The sequence below is a fragment of the Dicentrarchus labrax genome, unplaced genomic scaffold, assembly GCF_905237075.1.
Source record: "Dicentrarchus labrax unplaced genomic scaffold, dlabrax2021, whole genome shotgun sequence".
Classification (NCBI taxonomy): Eukaryota; Metazoa; Chordata; class Actinopteri; family Moronidae; genus Dicentrarchus; species Dicentrarchus labrax.
Window position 1 is genome coordinate 21,092,983 of NW_026136718.1, and position 18,104 is coordinate 21,111,086.

Genomic DNA, 18,104 nt, shown 5'->3' on the forward strand with positions numbered 1-18,104 from the left:
ATTTGAAAGAAATCTCAGAATGTAGAGCGTTAACTTCAATTATTTATTTATTTTCCAATGCAAATCAAAATATTTTGAACATTTTATCGAATTCATTATTTTTTTGTTAAGCTCCCAGTGGAGCAATCCAGCCTCCAATACAGTCATGCAGAATTTGAATAAGCTCTACGTTCAAGCTCCAACTGTCTGTCAAGGAAATGCATGTCTGCTTCACATCGGCCTCGTCGCCGCACAGACTGAATTTCTGTGATAGAAGACAGTAGGGTCTGTGCGCTGACACTCCTGACACGATTCACATGGCCATCCAATAACTTTTCCTCAGTCTCTGTTATTAGATGCCATATCTGCAGATGGGCAGAGGTGGCATTGGTACCAACTCTCTCTCTCTCTCTCTCTCTCTCTCTCTCACACTCTCTCTCTCTCTGTCTCTCATTGTCAGCCTCCGTTCTCACAATTTAATATCATGTCTGCCTGACCCGAGGGATTCTCTCAGCCCGTTTACTCCAGTAAAGTGGAGTCAACACAGCAGAACCACTCACGGTGGAAGCACACAATTACCGTCTGAACGGGGGTTTATTTGCAGCATTTCAGTTTCGAGTTGTGGCTTTTCCACAAACAGATTTACAGTGTCAGACCTGAACCTTCAGCGTGCTCTAAACAGCAACAAGAAATCATCCAAACCTATGTCTAATTGTCTCATTTTATTTATTACATGGGTCATTACATAGATGCTCAAACCAGATTAATGTTTTTAATTATTCTCACTTTCATCAGTGTGTGTAGTAAAGGTATGTAATTAGCTATTTGGATTATTAATAGGACAATTACGCCGGTCTACATGGCTCTTATGGAAATGAACCTCAGGCTCATAAACCTCACTTGGGTATAAGGCAACAGCGGACCTCCTGAATAATTTACATACATTTTAATATTTTATGCATGGACATATTTGTGTATGTTTTCCCCCTCGCAGTAATTTGTTGTGCCGGGTTGTGTTGCACACCCCCTGCTGTATTGCTATACTTTTCAGACATGTTAACTGAACTGAGGACAGGCAAACCGAGCTGAGCGATGATGGTAGCAACATTAGCCGGGCCGCTCAGTAACACGACTGCAACCACCGCCATAAAAAAAAAAAAAAACACACACACACACACACACACACACACACCAGCCGTGAGTCACACATGCAGACAGAATAAATTATTAATGGTGTAGACAGTGTCTGGTTTAAAGCCGTAAGCTGATAAGGTACAGTGGACCACTTCATCTAAATAAACAGGTCTAGATGGAGCTTGTTGTGGACCAAGTCATTTGCTTATCATGTTGCAAGTGCTCCTGCACTTTTCCACTTGGCTTCTCTCACCACAGGCAAGTGTGTCCCTGCAGGAGGTTGTTTGGGGTAAAAGAAGCCACGGGGAATAAGAAAACAGGGACAGAGAAGAGAAGTGTGAAATTACTTTGAATACATCCTTCCATCCTTTTGGTGCATTTGTGTCTCTGTGTGCATGTGTGTTTATGGGTTTTCACAAGCTATGGCTCCCATCTTTGTCTACAAACTCCAGCAACTTTAGTAGCCATACTGATAAGCTCCACTGGCGAGGAAAGAAGCACACTTTCTACACAGAGTTAAGTCAAGTAAGTTTACAATCCAAAATAGAAATTGGTTTGTTTGGGGACAAAAAAATAAATAGATAAATCTACACATGACACAAACACATACCAGTGAACATGCATCGGGCAGTGCTCACACTGCTGATCCTAGCACGCTCATGTTTTCATTAAAATCTTGAAACTGTGCTCCCTGTAAGAGTTATACGGGGCTCATGTAATCCAGGCTTGAGTTTTAATTGCTAATTACACATCCATAAAATTAAATCCACCCCCACCCTCCCCACCCCCATAATGGAATCATATTAATTAGTCTATTCTGTCTCTTTATTCCCTTTAGAATTCACTGCATCAGCTCCCAACGCGAGATCACCGCCCATTGAACGTGTCAGCATATCCGGTCCTCAGGGTCCCAGAGGAGGCTCGGCCTTTGCTCCCGCACCCAGCAGCCACTTTCGGTGGGCCATTAAGTCCATGCGTGGCTCCAAACTAGGCCCCCCTGGAAATGTGGCCTACGTGGGTAAACGTCCCACATGGGAGCCTATGGAAGCCAAAGCGGGGCCACTCGAAGTGATGACCCTGCCTACCTCCCTTCGACAGGACAACCCAGAAAACTACTCAGGCCAGGGAAGGGACCAGGACGGAGAAGAGGCTAACACACCATCAGCTGCCAGATCTGCATCAGGGGAGGAGAGGGAGATAGAGGGGAGCGCTGAAGGGAGCAACTTTCCTGGTGGGTTTGGATTGAAAGCCAGCAACGTGGACAGTAGTGGTGTCAAACTGAGTCCTGAAACAGAATCTTCACTCAGCCAAAGCCAGACTGAGCTTGTGACTGTGGCAGAGCACACCACTCTGTCCCAGTGGCAGCTAGTGGACCAGCCCACCACCCCACCTCAGGGCTCCCAGGAACCAGACACAGCAGAGGAGGCCAGGGGAGAGATCCTTTATGTCCGCCGGCCTACTGAAAACCTCTCCTCTGCTTCTTCACGAAGAGGAGAGGGTAGTTCAAATTCAGATTCCACTCCAGTTTTTAGGAAGCACAGCAAAGGCACAAGCAGCAAGGAGGTGGTGACTTTCACACCTGAAACCCTAATGGAGGTACTGACAACCTCTGAGGTGACCACAGTGGAGCTACTGACAACCAGAGACACACAGAGGACGGATCCTACCACCGCAGCAACCAGCACAGAAAAGACCTCAAACAGCGCCACCACTGAGGAGCCGTCTATCTCTATATCATGGGTTCAGGAAGAGAGGGAGAAAACAGCAGGCACATCCGACCTGCAGGGCCACCTCTCAGCTACTCCTGCACCCAGTGAGGGATCTCAAACGACTACGGGTGTCATTCAGTTGACTACTTTCGCGTCAGGCTCCAACATTGGCGCCACAGAAATGGAATCCAGATCTGCAGTGTCTGAGTCTTTTGTGGTTGGAAGTCGGTGGACACCTTTCAAAGGCATGAGCCCAAAGTCAGAGGAACACAAAGCCTCAGTGACGACAGACAAAGACAACAAAGACAACAAAGACACAAACAACCCTTTCGGGATTCTCGTGCCCAACTGGGCCTTTGGGTTCATCCCATCAGGTACGTAAGCTCCCTGGTGTTCCTGATGAATGAACTTCACTGTCATTATTATCTTCATAATTATGAGTGATTATCTAATCAGTAGCAATTTATTTAATTATGTATGCAGCTCAGTAAGAGCCAGACACATCAGTCACATCATCGTTGTCCTGAGGTGACATACAGTACAGTAACAGCAGTATGTTAACACTGCTGCATGCCCTCCACCTGAGTTCACCGCCTCTGCAAACCACCTCAAATGTACACTTTTATTTCCTTACTGTGTCTGTCTCTTGTTGTTTCATTCTACATCTCCAGTCTCTCTCCTACTTTGACATACATCATGCATTCTTAATCCAGACTTGTTCTTTCTTTTTTGCCTTCGCATCCTCTTCCTTTCTTCTCCCTTCCTCCCACGTTGGTGTAGAGAGACAGCTCCAGACAGTGAGGCAGTGCATTGAGGTGAGACCAGCTAGGTCTTAGTGAAGTAATTAGAGGGTCAGAGTGAGTGCAATTAGGTGAACTGGGGAGAGGCAGAGATCCTAGTCCCCAACAAATCAATGTAGACACAAACTACAAGATGGGACTTGTAATTGACTGCGGTCTCTTCTCCTTTCTCATTTTCAAGTTTGTCCATGTTCACTCCGCTCGGCTCAACTTTCCTCTCTCACACTCCATCTCTGAACTTGTCGTTCACAATAATAGCAGTGTCTGTGCTGTTTGTCTCAGCATGCTCGCATTGATTTCTTTTGATAGTTAATGGACCTGCTACTGTGGCAGAAAACCACAGAGTAGATGAACATAACAAACGCTGAATACTTAGGGCCACTCGTCTCTTCCTTGTCTAAATGTGTAATCTTAACAGGCAAAATGTGTTTACTTAATGTTCATGTTGCATCTGTAGAGATAGATCCGCAATATTTGTTGTAAGTTTCTGCTTAACTAATGCCAGTCATTCATCCTCAGCTCAGTGCATCTGGTATTTTCGACATTTTTTAAATCATGATGCAGATCTTTAGTCCCCCTAAAAAGAAAAGTTAAGTGCGTTTCTAAAAATGTTCTTCTTAAGTCACCACATGGATGGGTCAGAGCTGGTAGGAATTCAGTAGCTGCATTTACATGAAACCTTTTTTGCCACTAATAATAAGAATAACAGCCTATTCAGAACACATGCACCCTATGTTAACACCTCAGTCATTCAGACAGAAATTTGATTAGGCTGGAAGAAGTGACATACATTTTTCAATGTGTTTGACAGATGGAAATTTGTCATGTACTGTGAAATTACTTCCAATTACAACATGTTTTTTTTAAATAGCTGCACCCACTTGATTTACGTCAAAGATCTTCTCCTGGTAAAGGATCATAACTTGATTGTTTGGTCATTTACAAGCGTTTTCTACCAATACTGACTGTTGTCTTAATAGTATGTCTTTCCCGGGGGAGCCATCTTTTGGTCAAGTGATTTCTGGTTTACAGGAGATTGAGAAGTGGGGGACTTTCCTTATTCCTTTTAATAACAGCAGGAGGCGGATATTCTGATAAAACTGTGGTTTCAGGAGAATGTGCAGCAGAAAACCAATAACAGTGCAAAGGCTCAACACAGGTCCATCTTGTTTGCTTGGGGTAGAGTGCTGTATTGCATGCTTACAGTGGAGTGTGAGCATAAAACTTTTTATTTAGTGAACACGTAATTCAGATTTCAGTCAGAAAATCAAATTCTTGACTTTTGTAATTGCATTTCAAGGACACTTGATTGAATAGTAGTCTGTTTATTGCATGAGGAAATGAAAAAAAGAGTACAGGAGTACAAGAGCACTTTTTTGTCTTTATCAGTTTTTCTGATACAGTGACATTTGAATGGACTGAGTGGCCCTGCTCTTGTTGAGTGATTAGAAGCATGAGACCCCTCCCTCCGAGTGACCTTTTGTAGTTGTCAGTTATAGTACAGAGAAAATTACGGCAATGGTTGTCTGCCTGTTAAAGCAGTGAGATAGAGACAGAGAGGAGGGAAAGGGCAGAAGGATGGACAGCTCTAGGAGAGAAGAATGGGGGAAGAAAAGGAGAGGACGAGAGGGGTGAGTGTGTCCTCTATGATGCTGTAGGTGGGAGTACATAAACCGCTTTAATCAATGATCAGAGACTACACTAACTCAGTCCCGTGGGCTTCCAGAGAGCGCATTGTTCCATCTCATCTTTTTTTTTTCTTCCCCCATTCCTACTTTCCTTCTTTTTTTCTGTACATTTCTTTACTTCCTTCCCATCTTCATTCTTTGTTTGTTATCAGAACAGTCTCAGCTGCTCTGTGTCCTATTTGGCCATATATCAGAGTGATAAGACGCTGGTTTAATGCCACATCCAGCTTTCCAATTCCCAATCGCTCTGGCCTCCAGCTAAACCCACACAGATGGGTGGACATACACACACATAAAAACTAAATATATGTGAAGAAGCACCAGTATGCCAAGCTTTCTCAGGAGTAAACCTCAGGATAATCCATCCCACATGTCGCACCATCACATACAAACACACACACAAACACACAAAACTGAATATGTCTTAATCCTTCCTTGAGAACACTGTGAGAAAGTAAACACGTTGCATTTTATTCCTTTTTTCAATTACTCATATCTTCATTTCCATATTGTATAATCCTAAAGACAGCATTTATGGAAGTTTGTAACGCCACAAAAAAGTTACAAATGTGTTTCTAGTCCCGAAAAGCATGGAAATTTACTGAATGGTTGAAAGGCCTGGCATCCGGCCGTTTGGGGTGACGAAGCAAGTCGGGCGGATACAGTAATGCCAGGCTGTCTGTCCAGCCTTTAAATTACCAATGCCAGTCTGATACTCTGGCAAACAGGGAATGGGATGCCTCTGAGTTATAGCCATCTTGACTAAAGCCTTGTCCTAGGCTCAAGATGGATCAGACCTCTGGCAGCATCAATAACACGGCAGGCAGCCCTCAACCAAATTAGAGTGTTAAATTTGGAGGAGAAGAGCCAGTAGGGTGAAGTGTGTGTGTGCATTTGGGGATGGAGGGGGAATGAAGGAGATAAATGGAGACAGGGACAGGCTGGGGTGGCATATTATCAGTATGGGTCTGTGGATAGATGTTCAGTTTGTCTGCTGGCTGTTGGAGTCCTTGGATAGGCTGTCTGGAGCAGCGAGAGGGCACATTCTCGATGCTGCATATAGAAGTCTATTGATTTTCCTGCCTCTCCCTCCCTGTGTCTCCCATCTTTTTTCTCTATTCCTTCTTTCTCTCTCTTCTCTGTCTCTCCCTTACTGGATTTTTTTCTCTCTCGTACCCCGTCTCCCTGACTTTATATCTTTTATTACTGCTCTGGTCATTGTTATGACTCTCTCCGGTATAATGTTTTGATAGCCTCTTGAACGCCAATGTGGTACAACACAAGGCAGTCAATTGCCATCTAACCGTATCTGTCCCCTGTACGATCCTTGGGCTCAGCAGGATACTCGTCAGGATACTGAATTTGCTTTATAACCGTCAAAGAGTCACCTCCCTTAAATCCACCCGCTGCCTGATCTGTCATCCTTCTATCTGCTTCTCGTCTCCAAGTTTCTCTTCTTTCTTTCTTTTCATGGTGTAATTCCACCATATTTTTCCATATCAAGCACTCATACTGAATCTAATCCTGTGCTATTGGCTGCCGCAAATTAAATGAATAGGATTTGTTAAAGAACAGCCTTGAGGGACACTGGGCTCATCGTGGTGTGGGATGAAATGTGAAATGTGAAAACTCTGTGCTGACTGAGCATAGGCTCTTTGCATCCTGTTAACCAAGGGACTAACGAAGCAACCAAAGTGTTGAAAATGAGCTTAAGTATTCTGTGGTGTGAAAGCCTTTTGTGTACATCACTCAGTTTAAAATCCACTGAATTTGCTTTATAACCGTAATGTCAAACTAAACACCTGTCTATATTCCTGGAAAAAATAGTGGTGCCCTTCTCAGCAGGTCAACCCTAAACCCTTTTTATTACAAAAACATCAAAATGTCATCATTGTGCTTCATGGGTAAGGGACGTCTACGTTATTGGTGCCAACAAGGATGACGATGTTGCTAAAGTGGAGTTTTGTGTTCCCTGACTCTTCCTTTGCAAAGCCAGCACCTTCAGTATTATGTGGCTGCCAATGCTAATCTGATTTTTGCGGAGGAGGAAGGACCACCAACAGGACTGCCAACAAGGCCGGCATTAAAAAAACGGTTTGCAGACGGGTGACTGCAGACCATAATCAGTTCCTTATTCTAGGGAGCCTTCCCACGTCGCAGAACAGGGATAAATTCTGCATCATTGGCGGACGAGGTTATTGTAGTGCTATCGCGAACAGGCCTGCTATCAAATCTAGGGGCTAAAGCTATCTGGAGTGCCTGTAACATCTAGAGTAACTATAGCAGAGATAAGATGGTCTAACTTATGGACACGTTCGTCTAGAAGCATTAGGAGATTAAAACAGAATATTGAGGAGGGAGAGGACACGTAAACAGAAGTTATGATTCTAGGAAGTTGAGATGTGCGTTACGAGGTCGTACATCATGTTGAATGTTTAATTTGTTCTCACTGTAGTTTTCAGCATTCAAGAAGTGTTGTCTACACATGTGTAAGCACAGAAGCTCATGATACTCTCCATGGACCAAGTCAAGTGTTGTGCTTCGAAAGGTCATTGAACATTACAGCAAGCGGCGATAGGAAAGGCAAATATTTGCAGTTATGCAAAGTGCTGTTGGTTTTTAAACTGTTAAAGTAAAACACACAGGGACTAAATAATTCAGTAAGGGATTTTCTGTGTAGCAGGCAAAAAGCTCAAGCAAAATATCCGTTATCAGAGTGTTCACTGACATTTTGGGAAATGGAAAGTGTTGATTTATACATGTAAAAGTCAATGAAACAAACAGCTATGTTTGTAAAGCTAATGCACCATCAAAATTTGGGTTTAATATTCTGCAGTGAGCGTGAAAAAGCACAGAAAAAGTGTCTTAAACAGACATTTTTATGGCATCATAAAAATGCTTTATTATCTGTGCTGCCACAACAAAACCTTGTGATTATTCAGCCTCTAGGAGCCCCATCACAGGCAGCTGTATTTTATTTTCTAGATTGTATGACCCAGAGCTCCCATTATGGCAGATGAATGACTGAATCTCTTGACTGTTACTGGTAGCGATTCCGCAGTAGAACTGAAAAAACAAGTTTTGTTGTTGTTTTTATGAATATTTTCTCATCTCACAGCCCTCTAAAGATCAGTTGGGCGGCAGACCAAAGTGCTATGTTAACTTCAGTAACATAGTAACAGTGGATGCTAAGCTCCAGTTTTCTGTTTCCCTGGGCATAACATATGCTTTTTAATCATGTATTTGTTTTGTTAGCACAGAGCCTTATGCTCACATACCCATAAAGCATTGTTGTGCGAGAATTTGTTGTCTTTTTGTAACATCCAACTTTCCATAACTTTCCATTTTTGGATTGGAAGTTTACAATAGTCAGTGCCATTCCCATACCAGCCAAATACTGTGAGCGTTTACTCCTCTTGGCTTTTGAGGACACAGTCAAACCAACAGGCTCAATGAAGAATAAAACTGCAAAGTAAAACATTGAGCCACACAGCAGATGAAACCATCAACTGCTTGTTGGAGCATTCAGGCGTCATCATCTCTGATTTTATTGTAGTCATTTTCATTTAGCCGCGTCTGTAAACCAGATAAGAGAAGACCTCTGCTGAGCCATATGTCACCCCATTAAAAACACAGTCAGGGATTCACTGAGAAGAGATGTTTTTTTTATCCCTTCTTCCCCGATGAATCCCTATCTGAGTTTTTATTGTCAGGTACAGCCTTAGGGCCCCTAAGGGTGCGTAGAGTTTCATAAAGCAATGAACAACATCACCTCTGTGTGCCACCAATTGGGAAATGATGGGAGGGATGGAAGGAGACGGAGAGCTTGGCAGGGTGCTGTCAGCAGGAATATAATCCTCTGTGTGTAGTCATTGTGTGGCTGTGTGAAGCAGTGAGAGACTAACCTGGTCGGGTTATGTTAACTGTTACAATTGAGCATTCAGACGCTATCAGATCAGACGTCAGGAATCTGCTTCCTTTTACTGAGAGAATATTTCACCTTACTAACTGTATCCAACAGGTCTGACCTCTTAGAGGACAAAGAATGGAGAAAGTAGCATTACACAGGCATATATTGTTCTTCATATCAGTTTCTCTCTGCACCAACACACTGCTTTTATTACCTCTAAACGAAAATGATCTGTATATATATATATATGTGTGTGTGTGTGTGTGTGTGTGTATTATGATGTGAAACACACAGTGGAAATGGAGGGTCTATTATGCCTGTAGCACACCCAACAAGATTTGAATAGCAGCGTCCCTTAGAAGTCACTCTCGCATTTTCATTCTCTATTTGCAGTCAGACACACGTATCCGTCAGCGCCTCAGCCAGTCACACATGCAGGCGCACGCCGTTGAAAATGGAGCCACCTGCCATCAAGGTTAACGGTGAAATGTATGATTTCAAATTGAGGTATTTTCTAGCCACAGAGGAGTGGCAGTAGAGAGGATGAGTGCACCCAGCTGGGGTTTTTTTGAGCTGCCAGATTGCCTGACTGACTTCACTCCCTCTCACTGTCGCCGGCGCTGAAGGCAGAGCGGAGCAGTGGCAGGGGTGCTTGGCTCCCAGCGTCAGTCACAACGCATCATGCAGCAGCCAGCCCACAGCGGGTGGAAGGGTTGAGGGGTCCCTTCATGTAGGGCTTGTCAGACACACCCACTGATCTGTCCCAGCGGGGGAGGACTCATAGAAGGGGGGGGGATGAAGAGTCTCAAGGGGAGGAAGGTTTCTTAAATGGTAGGGGTGTTGGATATGAAGGTGTAAATTACAGAATGTGGTGAGCAATAAAGAGAAAGGGTTTGTTTGCAAATTGCAAATAGTGCCTTGGAGGAATTTTGGGAAGCAAGTTTCTGCTGGCAGGGGCACTGTGAGGTCATGTAAAGTAGTTCTTCTTTGTCGAGTTTTAAACAGGTCTCCAGGCAAACCGTCCTGCCCACGGCTTGCTTCTCCTAATAGTGCTGCTCTGCTGTCAGAACAACTTCTTGATAGTAACCACGGTGGAATATGAGCATGCAGGCAAGGGAGTATGAGATCCCCAATCTGTCTGTGTGTGTGTGTGTGTGTGTGTGTGTGTGTTTGTGTCTGTGTATTTCCTGCTTTTGCTTTCTGATTTAGGGCTCTTTTGTAATGGCATATTCACAACAAAGTGCACAACACGCAAGGTCATGTTTTTACAAGGTCAGTCAAGGTGTGTCCAAGCATACTTGTTATTTTTGTTCATATTCACGCGGCCCAATATGCGAAAGAGGTTTGGGAGATGTAGAATATAAATGGGAGGGTCCGTCATTGGTCTCGTCCCTTTTAAGCAGTTCTGCCAATCACGGTGGGGCATGATGGAAATGGCTCATCAAATGGAGAGAAGAGAAAAGTGGAAGTCAATTTCTCCAAATAGGAAATAGTGTTGTCTGTCAGCTGCAGACTTATAAGACACAAATATTTACGGCACCACAAATGCATACTGCCAGAAGCAAATGATGTGCCTTTGTAAGTTGAATTCATTTGTGGAGATATTAAAACGCTAGACAGCTTGTTTTCCATAGTGATGCATGGTTTTGTTTTGAAACAGAATGATCCACACCATTACTATTCTCTGAAGGTAAAACTATGCTAATGGTAAAAACCAGCTAAAAATCCTTTGTGACTTAGTACTAAACATGCAACGTGCAAGTTAGGGCGGTGCATGGTCAGGTTTCAAGCAGGAAAAGAATGGCGGCCTAGTAACAAACTTTCACAAATTACAGCTAAACAGTACACTAAAATGTGTTTCTAAAAACATTTGAGGTGAGAAATAGACAATGCAGTAACAGAATCTTAAATCATATTTGATCAGCGCTGTCTAAGTCGATAATTTGATCTGGGTTTTGTGAGCTTGTGACTGGATTGGATAATTGGATAGACAGTCAGAACAATGAAATACATGATGTGTGACTTTTAACATCTGGACCGGTGACACTCTTTTGTCATCATATCATCATACAAAAACCTGCTCCATATTAGATTGTGACAGTTGTGATTGGTCCAACTAGATCCAGGAGCGGTGGAAATCTGTCTGAATGGGAGGGTGGCCAGACGCTTATGCCAGAGCAAACAAAATAAAAGTTTGCAGATTCATTTGGTTCCCATGATATTCTTATTGTACTTGAAATACACTTGAAATAACATGCCTCACTTAATTAGAAGGCATAATAATCATGTACACATGTATGTTCATTGCATTGTGGAATCACTTGACATGTTCTATTCAGTAATCATGTAAGGCACAGTATGAATAATTCATATTGCATTACTGACAGTGACTGTTACACCCTCCTCTTTTCTGCCTACGTTCAGTCTGGTGTACATATAGTATATTGTTGGATAATTTAAAAAGGAGAATGAGGTTGATTGAATATTCCCATTTCACAAAGCCCTGAAAATGAGAGTAAAGACACATTGAAGAGAAGAGGGGAAAAAATCCAAGGTGGATAGAATGTGTTTGTGATGATAAACCAGGATGGATTATTTTCCTGCCACTCTGACAGCCCAGATAATGCAATTTATTTAGGACGAATGGAGACGCCACAAGTGCCGCTCTTGTAACAATAGACCCTCAATTTCTTCATCAGTCTCGGCGTTCAGTCCCGCTGAATTGGGTTGTATTAAATTGCTGGCATGTTACTCCTCCCTGGTCCTCTCCAGGCTGATTCAGTGTGACGCTCAGTTCAGGAGGTGCTCACTGAGAGCGCATCGGCTGCTTTCTGCTGTCTCAGGCTTCTGGCACTGTGGCTAATTGCAAGTGTCATGCTTTTTCATAGTTTGTGCGTGTGTGTGCACACGCATGTCTCTGTGTGTGTGTGTGTGTGTGTATGTGTTTGCTTGTGCAAAGAGGAGAAAACATTTTATGCAGTTAAAAAGAGGTGAAGCTAAAAGTGGAAAACTGTTCTAAAATTGTCTATGTGGATTTTTTATTTTTGTGTTTTTCAAGATTTTTGTATATTCTAACATATAAGTGCTGCATCTCCTCTCTTTTATGTCACATACACCTGCAGGGTTGATTTACACCACAAACATAGGACTGAAAATTGATAATAGAACTATGTAAATAAATAATATCTTGGAACAGGTTAATATATTGGCACGGTAGTCTTAGTCATCTGAGTAATCCAGTGTTGATTGCAACTTTCAGCGTGTTCAGTAATAATTAATGCATTGCTGTAATGGATTACATATGGAATGTTTTAGCGGTCTACATGCAGTGTTGTTTTCACCCCTTTCACCCCTGGACATGCACTCTCACACGCACAAAGGCCGTGTACTGTATATGCAGGCTGACACAGGGCACCGCATGTGGTCAGACAGACAGAAATAGCTGCTCCCTCCCCTGCAGTGCTCATCAATCCTACTTTGTCAGAGGCTGCTCTGCTCAGGCTGGGTACAGTAATCACATCGCTACACCTGCTCCATCTACAACCTTCCCTTCTAAGATATGAACACATTCTCAAAGGATGGTAGCCTTTCAAGTGGCCGAGCTGGGTTCAAGCCTCGATTCAGCAAGTATCTGAGTTGTCGGTTGTCCTTGAGCACTGACTTCCTGCCAGCTCAGTAGCTGACCAGGGGCTCTGATCTCCCTGTGCTGGGGGGGATCAATAAAGTATTACATTATCATTCTTTACAACAGCTGAGTTTATACTGTGTGTGACCCCTTGGATTAATAGTGCTGTAGTTGTGATCTTTGCAACCACATGTCAAGATTGATATCATGCAATGTATGGCCCCTTACATTGTAAGTGTTTTGGCTGAACCTGGTAATATCAATCTAGACACCAGTCCACCAACTTGAGCTAAGACATATTTTACTCAAACTCACTTTGCAGAATTGCCCTTTTTTTCCTGGCTGCAACTCTACAATTCACCAAGCTTTCATTGCAGAATTTATATCTGCCACAGACTGTAACCATGATTTTATTAGACCCATCTTGCACAGTGTCACATGCAATGAACTTGCAAGTTTGTAGTTATGGCACAACCAATAGGTACCAATAGTTTCTCTAAATAAATTCAACTCTATACCTGATTAATACTGTAGTTGAATGAAAAAAAAGAAAATAAAGCAATGTACTCGCTCATTAAATAGATACTTTCCCTTCTAACCTCGAATTGTTGACTTAAGTAATTAATAACAGTCTTGAAATCACCCAGTATTTCACTTGATAAAGCAAAAAAACAACTAGACAAAAAACAATTTTGTGTAGCAGACCATGTTTTTCTCTATTCTCTTGATAATTTTGTGACCTTTTGGATTTATCTTGGACACCATTGGTTTAGAGTGACAGTTGGTGCAGTGGGTTAAGAGCGAGAGGTGGAAGCTTGGTTTCGGGGAGGCAAGGCAGCACTGACCCTCCCCGCTGTGTATATGACCTCATAGACTGTAGTGCCGAAGAGTTCGGTGTAACACTGCAGACTGTCAGCCTCCGTGCACATTAAATTGTCGGACTCTGCAGACTGACTGACATCATCAGCACCAAACCAGAGCGGCTCCACCAACAAGTAAACGTAACCTCTGTCTCTCTTCCTCTTCCCTCTCCCTTGCCCTCCCGCTCCGCCCTCACGTAGCTCACCTCTGTAAATCAATCACTTTGAAGTAATCTGAAACTGCAATGGGGTCCGCATCTTTGTGCTAGAGAGAGGCGTTATCTATATTTCAGCAGAAATAGGTTTCATATATCCCCCGGTGTGTATTCAGCTTGCCGTGGCAGTAATTGCAGCTCATCTGCAGTGAGTGACTTGCCTGTCTGGGGACACGTTGATACATGGATCATATTCCTTTCTGTGAGTCTGTCTGCCTCTGTCCATCCTGTCAGCTGAGAGATGGAAACTTGGACTCATACAGATAACTCAGTGAGCAGCCAACTTTGGCCAAACACTCATTGCAGCTAATTATTAGCTTTCCCAGGGAGTTTAAGATGTGTGTAATTGTCTTCATGGAACAGTTATTGTTTTAACACATTTATGTTGTTTACTTTCTCTACTAGTTCTATACATCTTTAAGGGCAATTCCAGTTTTATATGAGCTGGTTCTTATTTATTATTATATTTATGGAACAACTTTCTTTCAACCTCCCATCGTACTTACTGAATTATGTTGTCAACGTGTGTTGGATCTCACCGTTAATTTCTTGGCCTTTGTTGTAGCTGTCACTGTATTTCCAGATTTAGATTCAGACAATATCACAACAGATACATGTAATATAACTCAATTATCTGCAGAAGAGTTTTGATTAAGACTTGCTCCATATGTGTCATTGGACCTAGCTTAGGTGACACCACTTACAAAACTGCTTACACTAATGTATTATATATGCCTTTTCTTGCTCTGTATCATCACTAAACGCATAAAACACATGTTCACTGTAGCCACCATGCATGTGACAATATGAATATTTCACACTACTGACTCAATGAGCCATCAATGTGATGAAGACGACTGCATTTAAGCCCCCGTACTTTGCAGTTTAGCGCAGCCATCCATATGGCTCTAACTGTTGTGTGTGCCTCAGTACCTTTTAGGGATGTACTGTAGCATTAAATTTTAACAGGGCAGCTCTTGCCAGGCCCAGGTGATGGCTTATCACGCTCATAGATGGGGAGCACTTGAACAGGCAGAGGCATGATCTCTGCCTCAGCAAAGCTATTACAAGGTTCAGTGAGTCCAAGCACAGCAACGCGGCGGATGATAAGCAGGTGTACATACAGTAAATGTAAGTGCGTGTGTGTGCAGTTCTGCTCTGTGTGTGTTTCACACGTTTATTCGTGCAGAGTTCAGTGTTTCTGTCAGCACAAGCTTTTCTGCAAGCCTCCATTATGTTGCATTTGCTAACCGCTCAGCTTCAGACTTCATAGGATGCGAGACATTTCCTGTATCGCAATCCTCTTTTATGGTCCATTCTAAATCTTGGGTGTATGTATGAGTTGACATTGGGGAGTAGCTTCCCAAATATGCCACAACGCTAAGATAATCTCTCTCCTGAGAGGCTTAGAAAAAACTTAAGATGACCCCATAGAGCAGTGAAATGTCACACAGAGGAACATATTTCAAGAAACGCTGCACAGGACTGAAGAGATGTTGCATTATCTGCTCAGTGTGAAGGAAGAACACTTTGCATTATCTATTCTGTGACTTCAAAGCTCAGACCTGAAAGCTGAAGCCATGTAAGTCCTAATATGCCTCCCTTTTGTTATATCTGCCTTCATCTCTGTCTTTTTCATAAACTGGAGCGTCTTTCTCTTCCCTTCCCTCTCCCTCGGACTTCCTCTCTTTCTCTTTTCCTTTCTGTCTTTCATACAGAAAAAGAAAGATGCACAGTAGGAATGGAAGAGGCGACCTATTTTAAGACCAGTGTGTAATTAATCATAAGCTAGCAGCAAGCATTAAGAAGGAGGAAATGTATGATAGCTCCCTCTGTGACTTTCTGTCCCTCCCTAGCTGACATTTTCTCTCTCTCTCTCTCTCTCTCTCTCTCTCTCTCTCTCTCTCTCTCTCTCTCTCTCTCTCTCTCATATTCTCAGTCCATCTCTCTCGCTCATAGTGGTGCTTCTCTATGCTAAATTTTAATTTGTATCCTCTCCTTCTCTCTTTCCTATGGACTAGGGTCTCTCTCTCCTTCATGTTTGTCTCTCTCTCTCTCTCTCTCATGTCTTTTTTAATGTTTTCCTCTTGCATATCTTTAGTTTCACGTGTTTGCACACACGCACATTTCCTACCGTAATTATGAAAACTGCAAAATGTCATCTGAAGAAATGAATGTTTAAACGCTGAACCAGTCACATCTCATTTTAAGTTACCTGTTACATGGCTGATTCCATGCGTGTTCATCCATTCGTGCAGAACATTTCTTTGGGCTGAGATGTTGCTGCAGTCTTACGATCCATAACTGCTGTCTCATTTCTGTGCAGTGTACATGTGATGTCACAGCTAAGACTGCAGGCTACTGTTTGTGGACAGATGGTGAAGAACGCAGTCTCATTTGTGTGTAATAAGTCGTTACTAATTGTCTGCAGATTGGATCAATGTCCTATTCTGCTACCGCTCAGCACTGCCATCATTTATCAGTGCTGGTAGATGGTAGCTGAAGAAAAGTCCTTTTAATCTCATCATTAAGGCCGTTTTGCTGGAACTGGTGAACTTTTGTGGAGTACAATGGACCTATAGAAATACATTTTTAGGGTTTCTAAGGCATCTAACACATGCGTACCCACACGCACGAAAAATCACACGCACGAAAAATCACACACTCAGCTTTGCTCCAGTTTTTCCTATCAGTTGGTGACTTCATCCACTTAAATCCTAAGGAGCTTATGGATTACTTTTTAAGATATGTCACTCTCATTTTTTATGATGGCAAAGAAAACCCTGTGCAGTATTAATGCAGATAAAAACACAAGCCAGAACTACTGTACAGCATTACCTTCTGTGGTGTGATTGACTGGGAGAATGGCCATGAGAAGTACAGCTTTTGGCTACTGAGCCTTCCTCGCTGGGGTTACTTGATGACCCGGTCCTTAGCTGTCAGTTACACTGTGTGCATCACTGCTTTTTGCACTGCAGAAGATACTGGGCTGTGATTCAAAGTGGAGAGGTATTTGTGTAGCTCAGATTTAATACCAAAACTGCATGCAGAGATACTTACATGTCAGACTTATCTTTGGCAGTACTAGTGGGACAGATTAATGCATAAGGAGGGGTTTGTAGAACATGCAGGTATATTTTAAGATGTCACCAGCTTAAACGTAATATATAAAATGGTATTTTGTCACTGAACTCTTGCCTCAGGCAGTTTGATCTGTACCTCAGATGACTGTATCAGATTTTTGTTTTTGATGTGACCAGACTGACCTTTGATGTTTATTTTGGGTCAGCTCAATATGTCAAATACGAATGACTAAATACTAGCTAATGATATTCCCATCAGCCTCAGCTGTACTTTCTGTTAGCATTTCTGTCAGCATACTAACATGCTAAACTAAGATGGTGAACATGGTAAACGTTATACCTCTTAAGCGTCTGCATGTGCCTCGCAGAACTGCATGGCTGTAGACTCTTAGTCATGGTCAATTATGTATTTATTGCTTAATAGACTTCTTCTACAGACATTTTCACATGTTACAGAAGGAAAATTACATGGCTGATTATTTTACCTGAAAAAATATTGTCATAACATCTACATAAAACCTAGAAAAAATGGGTGTAATAAGGTATTCCTTAAGGTTTCTTGTCCATTTTACCTAGTTTGTTTAAGGAAATAAACATAATCCCTTACAATGAACTATAATATATATATATATATATATATATATATATATATATGCTATATCAAAATTAAATGTATTTTTGTTTAAAGACAGCAGTCATGTTTCTTTGCTAAGCTAAGCGAGCTACCTTTGTAACCTTGATTCTGCTACTGCCTAATTTGCAGTATGACATGTGGTATCATATACTTCTAGTATTTCACACACAAACACACACACACTATTTCAACTCCATAAAACGTCACCTTGATCTTTCAACAAAGACATTGAATTTCACAGTGGATTAGAGAAACTGACCACTTGAAAGTGAAGGTCCTGTAAGCATTTTGTATGAAAGAGATGCACAAGCTGCTTTGAGAAGCATTTTTTCCAACAATGTATCATTTTGACTATTTGGATTTCACACAAAATGAGCCTAGTCCAAATAACTTTTCACATCACATCATCTAATTTACCTGAAGAGTTGCCGTGGACACCAGCTGTGGAAGTAGATTGAGGTACTTAC

General features: G+C 42.3%; 1 protein-coding gene across 2 annotated transcripts in view; it reads left to right on the forward strand.

Moving 5' to 3' along the window:
• Positions 1-18,104, forward strand: part of ncanb (neurocan b) — a 137,484-nt gene that overhangs the window by 61,501 nt on the left and 57,879 nt on the right. For both annotated transcript variants that reach the window (XM_051377107.1, XM_051377106.1), the window contains exon 9: positions 1,952-3,196. In XM_051377107.1, the coding sequence (XP_051233067.1) occupies positions 1,952-3,196 (1,245 nt within the window). The remainder of the gene's footprint in view (positions 1-1,951; positions 3,197-18,104) is intronic.